General features: G+C 38.9%; 1 protein-coding gene across 3 annotated transcripts in view; it reads left to right on the forward strand.

The window, feature by feature from the left end:
* Window positions 1-14,508, forward strand: part of slco1c1 (solute carrier organic anion transporter family, member 1C1) — a 202,398-nt gene that overhangs the window by 12,646 nt on the left and 175,244 nt on the right. For 2 of the 3 annotated variants that reach the window (XM_060903857.1, XM_060903859.1), the window contains exon 2: window positions 11,787-11,929. In XM_060903857.1, the coding sequence (XP_060759840.1) occupies window positions 11,801-11,929 (129 nt within the window). In that variant the 5' untranslated portion in view covers window positions 11,787-11,800. Of the gene's footprint in view, window positions 1-11,786; window positions 11,930-14,508 lie in introns of those variants that run through there. The other variant, XM_060903860.1, reaches the window with a different exon arrangement.

Consider the following 14,508-nt stretch of genomic DNA (forward strand, 5'->3'; position numbering starts at 1 on the left):
ATAATAGTTTTGTCTCATTTGTTTAACTGGGTTCTCTTTATCTACTTTTAGGACTTGTGTGAAAATCTAATGATGTTTTAGGTCATATTTATGAAGAAATCAAGAAAATTCTAAAGGGTTCACAAACTTTCAAGCACCACTGTATATTCTATTCAGCTAGCCTGATATTGAACAAGTCAAAGACGAGTAGCTAAATGGAATATATCTGATAGACCATGAAAAAAAGCTAGCCAATATTATTATTATACATTCTCTTTTCCAGTTTTTCGATGTCCATAGGTATTTACAAGTTTCTCATGTACATATGCATGAAGAATATCTAATGAAGTTTTGGTAGCCTTTCAGGTGCTTAACGCGTCTTTCTCTTTCCCGGCAAACAAAGAAATGCTTATGCGCATGCACAGCAGAAAACTTTCTCATTGAATATTCACATCAGCTCCGACGTGTGACGTCATGTTGTCTTGACAACCATACAATATGGTAAACCATATTCAATGCTCATTCTCCATATAATATAAAGAACATTCCACGGTGGCATTCATTCACTCATGATATATACATTCACCACTCAAACATAAACTTCATATCTTCGTACAACCGTGTAATATTATACACATACACACGTGTGTGTGTGTACAGTGCCATGCCTTGAAAAAGTATTCATACCCCTTGAACTTTTTCACATTTTTCCACCTTACAACCACGAACTTAAAAGTTTTTTATTGAGATTTTATGTGATAGACCAACATAGAGTAGCACATAATTGTGAAGTGAAACGAAAATGATAAATGGTCTTCAAAATTTTAAACCAATAAAAATCTGAAAAATGTGGTGTGCATTAGTATTCAGCCCCCTGTACTCTGATACCTCTAAATACAATCCAGTGCAATCAATTGCCTTCAGAAGTCATCTAATTAGTTAATAGAGTCCTACTGTGTGTAATTTACTCTCAGCATAAATACACTTGTTCTGCAGTGTTCGAAATACCTGTCTGGAGTCTGCATTTTGCAGAATGATTTTCAAGATTGCAGAAGAAAAATTAAACAACCTGCAGTTTTGCAGAATGAAAAAATCAGACTCGGGATACAATGGTTCTCAACTTAGCAAACTAGCAGCGCTGTAAATAAACTGAAACCTGCGCCGCGCGAACCTGATGCCGTTTTCCAGGTCAAAGTTGAGCAATATTTACGTAATACCGATGAAAGGCGACGACAACCAAATAAGGGCAGTTGCCATTTTCCGATGTAAGATTTCGTCACTTTTAATACCCGCCGGGAGGACCCGACAACTACCTCGGCAGTGTTCGGCAGTTTCCGCCATGCATCTCCCAGAATTCAATGCGGCACAACAAACATGGCTCCCAAAAAGAGGATTGTTTCTTCGGGGCAAGAGTCCGACAAAAACACCAAGAAAACAAGGACAATTTTGTCGTATCTCGGCAAAACCGGCAGCCAGCGTGACTCCAACAACAACAGCAACAGATCGCGCGTCCGCGAGGGTGACAAAAATGAAGACGGTCACTGCTGACTAGTTCTTATCTTGCATACATATATATTGGTAAATTGTATAGGTTTGTGTATATTGTATTGTTGAATCATGCAAAATTATACTGATATTATATCCCTTTTGAAGACAGCAACAGTATTTTACCTTTATTCATAGATACTTTTGAATATTTTGTTTTCTCATACCAAGCTACACTAATACATGTTTTGTGTACATGTTCTATTTTTTTTTTTTTTACTAGTGCTGTCTTGCCTGTGGTGCAGACTAGCACGAAGTAAAACAGTTGCCCTGTATAACAAAGCTCATAGGTTCAGTTCTGTAGCTCTCAGTAGTTCTGTAGCTCTCAGTTCTGCCATGATTAGTTTGTACCCAGTTCTCTGTTGTTAGTTTAAAGCAGTGAAGCCCCTGCAGTAGTTCTCAGTTCAGTTCATGACCTTGCACTTCAGAAGCCAGGCAAACACAATGAACCCAAATGTCTTTCCATTTGCCAGTTGGGTTTTATTCCATAATGGCATCAATTCTTTGCATCATCGTAAGATGTAACAGAGTGTAGAATTGAAACCTTGCTTTCCATTTAAAACTACAGGTTGCAGATGTAAACACTGAATGAAGTACATTTTGGGTAACAATGTATTGTTCAAGCTAGAAACTTAATCTTGACAAAATGTAACATGACGTGTAACATGAAAATGAATGTTTTGTTTCTTGAAGAACAGTTGTGTTCTATTTTTTATTGTGGTGATACCTTTATTAGTATGTTGTGTGGAAGGATAACGTGTGGGTGTGATAACTAGTACATTTATGAATTAGTTGGTATACTTCAAGTTGTAGTAGCCCGTACTATCAGGGCGAGGGGGATGAAAGACCTGTGGAGGTATCATGAAATGATAACTTTGCTGCAGAGAAGGATCTGTGAAGACTGAAATTAAAAATAGAGTGAGAGAATAAAGAATTACAGTAATGCTATGAGTTGTAAAGCTAGATATGATGTAAATATAGGCATTATTAGGTTGAGAAGGGTGTAGTATGGAGGCTTGTGTATTTGCAGAAAATATTTCCAAATTGCAGAACAAAATTTTGACATTCTGCAATATTGCAGAACACTGGAAAAAAGTATTTCGACCACTGTTCTGTGAAGGCCTCAGTGGTTTGTTAGAGAACACTGAAGAACAAACAGCATCATGAAGACCAAAGAACTCACCAGACAGGTCAGGGATAAAGTTCTGGAGAAGTTTAAAGCAGGGTTAGGTTATAAAAAAATATCCCAAGCTCTGAACATCTCAAGAAGCACTGTTCAATCCATCATTCAAAAATGGAAAAAGTATGGCACAACTGCAAACCTACCAAGACATGGCCGACCACCTAAACTGACAGAGCGAGCAAGGAGAGCACTGGTCAGAGAAGCAGCCAAGAGGCTCATGATCACTTTGGAGGAGCTGCAGAAATCCACAGCTCAGGTGGGAGAATCTGTGCACAGGACAACTATAAGTCGTACACTCCACAAATCTGGCCTTTTTGGAAGAGTGGCAAGAAGAAAGCCATTGTTGAAAGACAGGCATAAGAAGTCCCGTTTGCAGTTTGCCAGAAGCCATGTAGGGGACACAGCAAACATGTGGAAGAAGGTGCTTTGGTCAGATGAGACCAAAGTTGAACTTTTTGGCCTAAACGCAAAGCGCTATGTGTGGCGGAAAACTAACACTGCTCATCACCCTGCACACACCATCCCCACTGTGAAACATGGTGGTGGCAGCATCATGCTATGGGGATGCTTTTCTTCAGCAGGGACAGGGAAGCTGGTCAGAGTTGATGGGAAGATGGATGGAGCTAAATACAGGGCAATCCTGGAAGAAAACCTGTTGGAGGCTGCAAAAGACTTGAGACTGGGAAGGAGATTCACCTTCCAGCAAGACAATGACCCTAAACATACAGCCAGAGCTACAATGGAATGGTTTAGATCAAAGAATATTCATGTGTTAGAATGGCCCAGTCAAAGTCCAGACCTAAATCCCATTGAGCATCTGTGGCAAGACTTGAAAATTGCTGTTCACAGATGCTCTCCATCCAATCTGGCTGAGCTTGAGCTATTTTGCAAAGAAGAATGGGCAAAAATTTCAGTGTCTAGATGTGCAAAGCGGCGGCACGGTGGTGTAGTGGTTAGCGCTGTCGCCTCACAGCAAGAAGGTCCTGGGTTCGAGCCCCGGGGCCGGCGAGGGCCTTTCTGTGTGGAGTTTGCATGTTCTCCCCGTGTCCGCGTGGGTTTCCTCCGGGTGCTCTGGTTTCCCCCACAGTCCAAAGACATGCAGGTTAGGTTAACTGGTGACTCTAAATTGACCATAGGTGTGAATGTGAGTGTCAATGGTTGTCTGTGTCTATGTGTCAGCCCTGTGATGACCTGGCGACTTGTCCAGGGTGTACCCCACCTTTCGCCCGTAGTCAGCTGGGATAGGCTCCAGCTTGCCTGCGACCCTGTAGAAGGATAAAGCGGCTAGAGATAATGAGATGAGATGAGATGTGCAAAGCTGGTAGAGACATACCACAAAAGACTTGCAGCTGTAATTGCAGCAAAAGGTGGCTCTACAAAGTATTGATGCAGGGGGGCTGAATACTAATGCACATCACATTTTTCAGATTTTTATTTGTTTAAAATTTTGAAGACCATTTATCATTTTCGTTTCACTTCACAATTATGTGCTGCTCTGTGTTGGTCTATCACATAAAATCTCAATAAAAAACTTTTAAGTTCGTGGTTGTAAGGCGGAAAAATGTGAAAAGTTCAAGGGGTATGAATACATTTTCAAGGCACTGTATGTATGTATGTATGTGTGTATATATGTATATACACACACACACACACACATATATATACACACACACACACACACACACACACACACACACACACATATATACATATATATGTATTATATACCAGTATACACACACACAAATACATATATATACATACAACCCCGATTCCAAATAAGTTGGAACATAGTACAAATTGTAAATAAAAAGGAATGCAATAATTTACAAATCTCAAAAACTGATATTGTATTAACAATAGAACATAGACAACATATCAAATGTCAAAAGGGAGACATTTTGAAATTTCATGCCAAATATTGGCTCATTTGAAATTTCATGACAGCAACACATCTCAAAAAAGTTGGGACAGGGGCAATAAGAGGCTGGAAAAGTTAAAGGTACAAAAAAGGAACAGCTGGAGGACCAAATTGCAACTCATTAGGTCAGTTGGCAATAGGTCATTAACATGACTGGGTATAAAAAGAGCATCTTGGAGTGGCAGTGGCTCTCAGAAGTAAAGATGGGAAGAGGATCACCAATCCCCCTAATTCTGCGCCGACAAATAGTGGAGCAATATCAGAAAGGAGTTCGACAGTGTAAAATTGCAAAGAGTTTGAACATATCATCATCTACAGTGCATAATATCATCAAAAGATTCAGAGAATTTGGAAGAATCTCTGTGCGTAAGGGTCAAGGCCGGAAAACCATACTGGGTGCCCGTGATCTTCGGGCCCTTAGACGGCACTGCATCACATACAGGCATGCTTCTGTATTGGAAATCACAAAATGGGCTCAGGAATATTTCCAGAGAACATTATCTGTGAACACAGTTCACTGTGTCATCCGCCGTTGCCAGCTAAAACTCTATAGTTCAAAGAAGAAGCCGTATCTAAACATGATCCAGAAGTGCAGACGTCTTCTCTGGGCCAAGACTCATTTAAAATGGACTGTGGCAAAGTGGAAAATTGTTCTGTGGTCAGACGAATCAAAATTTGAAGTTCTTTATGGAAATCAGGGACGCCGTGTCATTCGGACTAAAGAGGAGAAGGACAACCCAAGTTATCAGCACTCAGTTCAGAAGCCTGCATCTCTGATGGTATGGGGTTGCATTAGTGCGTATGGCATGGGCAGCTTACACATCTGGAAAAACACCATCAATGCTGAAAGGTATATCCAGGTTCTAGAGCAACATATGCTCCCATCCAGATGACATCTCTTTCAGGGAAGACCTTGCATTTTCCAACATGACAATGCCAAACCACATACTGCATCAATTACAGCATCATGGCTGCATAGAAGAAGGGTCTGGGTACTGAATTGGCCAGCCTGCAGTCCAGATCTTTCACCCATAGGAACCATTTGGCGCATCATAAAACGGAAGATACGACAAAAAAGACCTAAGACATTTGAGCAACTAGAATCCTACATTAGACAAGAATGGGTTAACATTCCTATCCCTAAACTTGAGCAACTTGTCTCCTCAGTCCCCAGACATTTACAGACTGTTGTAAAGAGAAAAGGGGATGTCTCACAGTGAGAAACATGGCCTTGTCCCAACTTTTTTGAGATGTGTTGTTGTCATGAAATTTAAAATCACCTAATTTTTCTCTTTAAATTATACATTTTCTCAGGTTAAACATTTGATATGTCATCTATGTTGTATTCTGAATAAAATATGAATTTTGAAACTTCCACATCATTGCATTCCGTTTTTATTTACAATTTGTACTTTGTCCCAACTTTTTTGGGATCGGGGTTGTATGTGTGTGTGTGTGTGTGTGTGTGTGTGTGTGTGTGTATATATATATATATATATATATATATATATATATATATATATATATATATACACACACACACACACACACACACACACACAGTGGTGGTATGCAAAAGTTTGGGCATACCATCCACAGCAGGTGGATAGGTGTACCTAATAAAGTAGCCAGTGTGTGTGTGTGTGTACATTACTGTGCAAAAGTCTTAGGCACCCTATTTTTTTTCATACAACCTTTGTTATAGATTTATATTTTATGACTTCTACATTATCGAGTCCGTACAAAAACATTTTAAAGTTCCAAGCGTTTGTTTTCCAGCACAAAATTGAATGTTACAGGAAAAAAAAAAGTTTATATCTGAGCAGCATATTACACAAGAGACTACTTTTCAGATTAAAAAATAAAACATAATGAAGGCTACTGGGTTTTGGTGCAAAATTAAGAAGCAAGTGTGACAGTCAAAGTGTCCAGAAGAACTATGGCTGGTTCTGCAAGATGATCAGTAAAATTTAAGTAATCAGTAAATGTATAAATGAGTTAATATAGTTCAATAAATAAATATGTTTTTCTTTGAATATGACAGACTACTTTTACTTATTTCAGGGGATTTTTATTTTATAATTCCACATTCATTTATTTACTTATAAATAAATATCAAGGAACTTTTATTTCCTAATTCCACATTTATTTCCAAGCTATTTTTATTTCCATCTGCTATATTTAATTGAATGGGGCGTGGTTATCTCAGAGATTCAAATCAAATCAACAGGACTGACTCAGTGAACATACGACAAGGCAGTGAAATGTTCTAGTGCAGGGGTTTCCAAAGTGTGGGAGAGTCAGCCCCCCCTCAGAGAGCAAATAAACAACAGCGCCCCCCCCCTTACAATTTTTGTTGTTGCTATACTTAATGTTCCATTCGTATTTTTAAAAAATGGTTGTTGTACACATTTTAAACATCTGTGCTTTTTAAAACATCTTGTTTTACACATTTTAAACATCTCATAGCATCGTTAGGTAGCACCTCTTGGCAGACAACACACTGTGGCAGTGGAGCATCTTCAGAGCCAGTCCATGAAAATCCAAACTTTAAATAATCGTGGTCATACTTCCTTCTTTTTTCAGTCCCCCCAGGATTCCGCGGGCCTTTTTTGTGATTGTTGCGGGCTAAAATGTCTGATGTTGCGGGGGGTTTCCAAAAAATTGCGATGAAAGTTGCAGTGTTTTTTAGGTTTTTGTTGCGATTACATTGCGGGAGGAAGTGAAAGTTGCGAGAAATTGTTGCGATTTTCTCTTTTTGTGATTAAAATTGAGTGATATGTTAAATATTAAGTTATTACTGAAAAGCTATTGATTAAAAAAACAGACACTGAGAAATGGTCCTATAAACAACTTTACCAATATAAAAGATTACCAGGACTACAAAAATGCAGAAAAATAGGCTTTACTTATCCAAATGCACCTGTTGGTTCAAAAGTTAAAGTGCATAGAACCTCACAGCACAGCATGAAGTTACCTTAAAATATAAATGCCTCAGCTTTCATGTAAGAAAAAAAACTATTAATACTAGTACTGTGTGCAGGCAGTCTCTCCTGAAGACTAAATTAAACAATAATTATAAACTAATAAAATAAATGGCTCAGGCTTCATAGAAGAAAAAAAACAATTTGAACAGAATCTCACAGTATGATACTGAAGCTGCCTAAACAATGGAAAATAAAATACCATTTTGGCAAAAATGTTGGCATCCATTAATTTCTTGTATTAAGTAAAAAAAAATAATGTAAAGTGCATACAGTCCTTCACTGTAAACATAACACACTTTCAGTAACAGAATTTAAGCCTATATAAACACTGACTCGCACATCATGCAATGTTGCCAGATACTACTGACGTTTTCCAGTCCAAAATATGTTCAAAACCCGCCAAAATGCACTTGAAACCGACCAGTCTGGCAACACTGCGTGCATGCTGCTTCTCTTGAACGTATACACGCAAGTAAGGTGGAAGGTAGTTTGTCGACGTCACCTCAAGACAACGCCAACGATTGGTCAAATTTGCGGGAAAGTTGCGGTGATTGGATACAATTGCAGCACCGCCCTGAATTCGCGGGGATTGGTTGAATTTGCGTTGAAGTTGCAAATCGCAACATCCTGGAGGCTCTGTTTTTTTGCTTGGCCCAGACTCTGTCTTCTCACTCACTGTAGCTTTAGGTACTAAAAATCGATCCATTTTGTCTCTGGTAAAGGCTAGCTGAAGTTCGCTAAATGTCCGCAATAGTAACTTATTCTGGTTTATTTTTCCTCACGTTGTGCCACCCCCCCCCTTAAGAACTCTGGCGCCCCCCAGGGGAGGCGCGCCCCACACTTTGAAAAGCCCTGTTCTAGTGGATAGAAGGACAGCAGAGCACTTATCCACCTGAGTATTTCTAAAAAGTCTTCAATACAGGCCAACGTAGTATCTGCTGATAAACCATATTGATCAGTTTGATCTGTAAAGGATAGTGTGGTATCATGGAGCCTGCCGATGTCTTCCATATTGTCTGCACAACAACTTGCAAATATCAATTCAGTGCAGCATTGCCAAAAAATTCTCACCGGATGTCACTATTGGCTCTCTGAAATGTTGCTAAAAGTCAGGAAATTACCAACACTGATTCAGTGCTATGCTAGTGCTGTTGCTTTGGTCAGAATCTGTGAGATAACCATGCCCCATTCATTTGAATATAACTGGCGATACTTTTGGGGGGAGAGTTCAACCTTTGGGTGGAAATGCGTGACAGATGTGGGGTGTTATTAGGGAGACCAGAGGCTGTTCTGTTTGAATGAAATCCTATGGGAGAAGTGGCTCAGTACCCTGAACAAACTCCTGTCCGCTTGTTAAGTCAGATGTCAATAGCCATTTCCGGTGACAAACATCCCTTCAGTGATGCTAACTTAGAGACTTTGTCACTAGATTTGGCATTTTTTTTTAGACCCCTTTAGTAACTTAGTGACAAATCCAGCCACTTTTTCAGTACACATTCGTGAGTGTCTCAAACTCGAAACTGCTCTCCTGCTCACATCACAACCGCTGTTATATGAGTTGAGAAAGCAGGTTCACTCAACTCACAGTGTAATGCCTGACTTGTACTTGTGACCAATCACTGATAACCATGGTCCCACCCTCAACCAATCACTGATAACCTTTTTTGGAGATATTACATCTTATAAATACTAAAAGCGAGTAAATGTTTTCCTTCATGGCAGTTGCATAGACCTTTGGATTTAGATCTATTCAACAACAAGCGACACACTACTGTGGCATGTTGAGAAGACGAGGCTTGGCCGCAAAAATACATCATGGATTAACAAGCAGATTTTGTGAAAGCAATTGGTTTCATAACAATTAGACTACCTGTGTGATGATCTTCAACATCTTATCCATAAAGTAGCAAATTATGGCACCACCTGCTAAGTTCTAAAACTAAATAATGATCATTTTGTGAAAAGAGTGACAGTTGGAGGTGTTCTGACAGATGGAACCCATTCTACATACTCTACATACTGTTATGTACAGTGGTGCTTGAAAGTTTGTGAACCCTTTAGAATTTTCTATATTTCTGCATAAATATGACTGTAGCACTTCCTGATGTGGGTGGAGCACAGACGCACGGCAGGTGAGAGTTGAAGTTTAAAGCCAAGCACTTTATTCAGCTTTTCAGCTTTCCTGCTTTCACTCACTCACTCACTCACTCACTCACTCACTCACTCACTCACTCACACATGTGTTGTGGTCGGGGAGAGAGCTCCTTTTCTCTGCTCTCGCTCTCCTTTTATGCTCCATCCCTGTAACACACACATTAATTGACAGCAGGTGGAATGACTTAGCCACTTACCTTCCCCGACCCCGCCCTCCATTCACAGACTGCTACTTTGCCACGCCCCCGCTGCCACAATCTATCGATCTATCAATCTGTCTATCTATCACATAGAGACGAGTGTTTTCCCAGGAAATGCGCCACTCATATTTTCCATACGAACTACATCCAGGACATGGAGTAACATATTTTCCAATATCTTCTCTTGTGAGGAAATCAATGAATTGTTTTGATAAATAACATACGGTACCTTTTTGTGGATGTGTCCATATAATAAAAAGAATATTACACAGTACTGTGAAGACATGAAGTTTATCTTCTTGTGTTGAAAAATATTTCATTAATTTGCTTCACTCACTCACTTGTGATGTGTGTGTGTGTGTGTGTGTGTGTGATTATATATATATTCAGCACTCAAAGATAAACTTCATATCTTCATGCAACCGTGTAATATCCTCTATATATAGTCTCATTTATGTATTTCAGGATTTATTTCATAGTCTTTTTTATTTATTATTTATTTGTCAATGTGTCTGTATATTCATTTGAGTCCTGGCACAGGGTATGGCCTAGAAATGAAGAAAAGCTTTAATATGTGGTGGCTAATTAGAAGACGTGAGCATGTGGACTGAGTGGTTGTCTTGACTTTACTTCTTTTTATGGCCCTTTAGACCCCAAAAAACAGCCACAGGGTTCTACACCCCGAAAAGAACCAGAGGGTTCTACACTATACTTTTAAGCTAACATTTTCCACATGTCATTTTGCCGGCTGAAGTCTGGTCACAGACCTGATCACATGACTTGTCATGACATTAAGGATGTAATGCGCATTATTGGGCAGATCACTGTAGCAAAGAAAAACGTTTGGTTTTGACTCTAATATTCAAGACCTCCTTCCTTTTGGAATATTTTAATGTGCCTTTTCAAGTTTAATATATGTCTCTACATTACAATGTGAATAATTCAGTAAGTACATTAAAATAAAAATAAAAAAGGTAAGCCAAATAAATGTTGTTGTTTTTTTTCCCTCTGAATGCTTTTCTTGAGAAACTGACAAAAGCAAATCGATCAAAAAATCAAATCAAATTAAAAAAAATCAATCATATCAATCAGAGAATATAATGTTAAAAAGCATTAAAAATCTTTCATGTCTGGTTAATACCCAAAGCAGTTTTTTTCCCCCTTTGGATTTTTTTCCCCCCAAGCCTTTGCATACCCTGGGAACATTTCCAGTGCCCTTTTAGCTAACAAGTGGTGTATTGTTCAGTTAAAGTGATATGCCAAACCAGTAATCTATGTGAATATTAAAAAAATATGTATTTGATTCCTTGATAATAAAGAAGCAGTTTTTTTGTTTGTTTGTTTTGTTTTTTAAACCATACTTGCTTGCTTTTAGCTAAAACAGTAGCACATACTCTCCTCACACAGGAGATCAGTTATAAATGTCTATATATAAATGCCTGTGTCAACCTCCTCTATGCATGTTTATGAACTGAAGGACAGAGGCAGAAGATTTAGGCTTTTATACCTTTTTATAAAGCTTCATTTATGAATATTGTGAAGATATTCACAAGCATCAAAATGTGTACTTGCTCTTCTTAGGTTGTAAGCAAATTCTTTGCAAACATATTTTTATCCAAAGTAAATTATTTAAAATATTTCTAAAGGTCTTATTTTTTCTTTTTTTAAGAAAATATATTATTATATTTAGTATACATTACTGTTTCTCTTTTGTAATATCATCTTTTTTCTGTTTGCCAAATTCTAAATGAATTTCATCACCATTCCTGTTAATAATAACTAGAATAAAGACAGATGGTTCAATTATTTTCCTACAGGTGTGTCTGCATCAATGGCAAGAAATTTCTTTCAGGAAAATGGAACTTATTTGAGGAGGATGGAACCACCGAGAAAAGCCACTTGGTCACCAGAAAATGGGATTACACTGAAAAGGAAACGTTCATGCTGTTCCGGCCTAAAAGTAAGGGAAAGTTTCTGCGGGGAGCTTTTCCCAAGAACAGTAAATTCCATAACAAATTACTCAGTGTATTGGGCTGTAGAGGTGTATTTTATTTGCTCTCAGTTAGAACGTGATTGGCTATTGACGTCACTAAATCAAAACAAGATTTAGATTCAGTTTGCAGAGGAATCCTTCTGTGACCTGATTAATCTGGTGAACAATGAAGGGTTTCAGACTATGAACCTGACCTTATGGGTACCAATGATTTAAACAGGAATTCAGTCATACTTTCATCAGTCCATTTGTTGGTCCAATTGTACTTTATATGAATGCATTCATAAGGCTGCACTTACACACAAGTAACAATTTACTGATCCTTCCTGTGAAGAAAATATCAACCTTTTCTGATAAGTTTAGTAAGCTTGATTTAGTAAGATTTAGTAAGCTTGGAGATCTTGCTTTTGGACTCCTCCATGCAGAACATAATGCTTCTTTACATTCTTGTTTATTCTTGTTAACTGTTTGATTCAATTCATAGCATAGTTTGAATATAAATATTAAATAAAATAAATCTTAAATAGGGGTGGCACGGTGGTGTAGTGGTTAGCGCTGTCGCCTCACAGCAAGAAGGTCCGGGTTCAAGCCCCGTGGCCGGCAAGGGCCTTTCTGTGTGGAGTTTGCATGTTCTCCCCGTGTCCGCGTGGGTTTCCTCCAGGTGCTCTGGTTTTCCCCACAGTCCAAAGACATGCAGGTTAGGTTAACTGGTGACTCTAAAGTGAGTGTGAATGGTTGTCTATGTGTCAGCCCTGTGATGACCTGGCGACTTGTCCAGGGTGTACACGGCCTTTCGCCCATAGTCAGCTGGGATAGGCTCCAGCTTGCCTGCGACCCTGTAGAAGGATAAAGTGGCTAGAGATAATGAGATAAGATGATAAATCTTAAATAGGTTTAAACGCAAAGACTGAGATTAAATCCAGAGACTGATTTATTGTTCCCACCTTTATTCTTGAAATGTGAATGTATGTTTGCATTGTTTAATTATCTTGTTAAGAGATCCATCTGGAGGATGGATAACCATATTGGAAGAAGTAAAACATTCAGGTACTTGGTGGAATTTATCATGTCAAATAAATGGAATATAGTCTTCATAAGAGTTATGGACCACTATCTGCAGTTCATTAATGTGAAATAAATTAACTATATTTATTAGGGATGCCATAAAATTTGGTCATCATCAACCCCAAATGGTCAAAAACAGAATTTTCAGTTTTCAGCCAAAAGGGGGAAAAGCCTGAAAGTGTTCACTAAAAAGGATTCAGTAGGCTTAAAATAAACTGTCAGATATAACATTTTATAATTAATTTTGATCGTAGCCTGATTAGAAAGTGAATTAAAAATTAAGTTTGCATCCAAACAGTTTGAGCAGCAGCAGATGAACACTGAAAATATCAGTTGTGTAGTATCTTTTCACATGTAAACAAGTGATTTTTAAAAGGCTTAGGCCTATATATTGAAATGTACAGGATTATAAAATGTAATTAAATTGAATTGATTGTAAATCCAAATTTCTTATGTTGGATATGGAGGCAGATTCCTGATTGTGTTTATTGTATGTACCGGTATGTTCAACAATACAATTATTATTATTATTATTATTCACCCATCCATTATCCGTAACCGCTTATCCTGTGCAGGGTTGCGTGCAAGCTGGAGCCTACCCCAGCTGACTATGGGTGAGAGGCGGGGTACACCCTGGACAAGTCACCAGATCATCTCGGGGCTGACACATAGACACCAACAACCATTCACATTCACATGCCCCCCCCGGCCGCATCAGCTGGGTCCAAGGGAATGCAGAACATTATATTTGTAGCCAAATTGGCTGCAGTAGTTGCCAGAAGAAGGTCAGTGTTAACATCCAGCCACCTTTGGGACTCCCACTCTGGATTTTTCCTCAGGGTTGACTCCCAAAGACTTCCCATGACTGGGTATGGCCACAAGGCAATGGCGGTTTGAAATTGGAGTTTTCCTTCTCCTAGATGAACGGTCCTTCCAGACTGACGAGCCCCATCTGCCCAAAGCAATTGATTATGGCGCCAGTGGCCTGCCATTGCCCCTTCTCCTGTTTGGTAGAAAAAGTTCTGCCAGACTTAGACTCTAAGCCACATGTGAAGCTGGACTTAGTTGTCAGAGGCTTTGTGAGATGCTCGCCATGGGAGCATTTTATAGATTGTTGGAGCTTGTCCCAACCACCACCCCCAGCTATAACAATCTTGGAACTATCCATCTCGCAGTAGTGGAGGAAAAATGTTGGCAGGTTGGTTCTGCTGAAGTGCTGATCCAACTTTCCTGCTGCATCCATGGTCAAGTAACGTATTCTGTCATGTAATAGGGAGGTGTCTAGGCAGGATGCAAATACAGTTAAAGAAGATATTTAGTAAAAACAGCAAGAAAGTCCAAAGCATGAGTCATAGTCATAAACAGGCAGGAAAATCAGACGATTGTCAAACAATCAGGTCAAGGGCAAAATCTAAAATATTAAGATCAGGAGAACAGGCAGAGTAAGGAACCTCAAAAACAAACATATGGCAAAAAGCTTG

Source organism: Neoarius graeffei, chromosome 21 (assembly GCF_027579695.1).
Source record: "Neoarius graeffei isolate fNeoGra1 chromosome 21, fNeoGra1.pri, whole genome shotgun sequence".
NCBI classification, from domain to species: domain Eukaryota; kingdom Metazoa; phylum Chordata; class Actinopteri; order Siluriformes; family Ariidae; genus Neoarius; species Neoarius graeffei.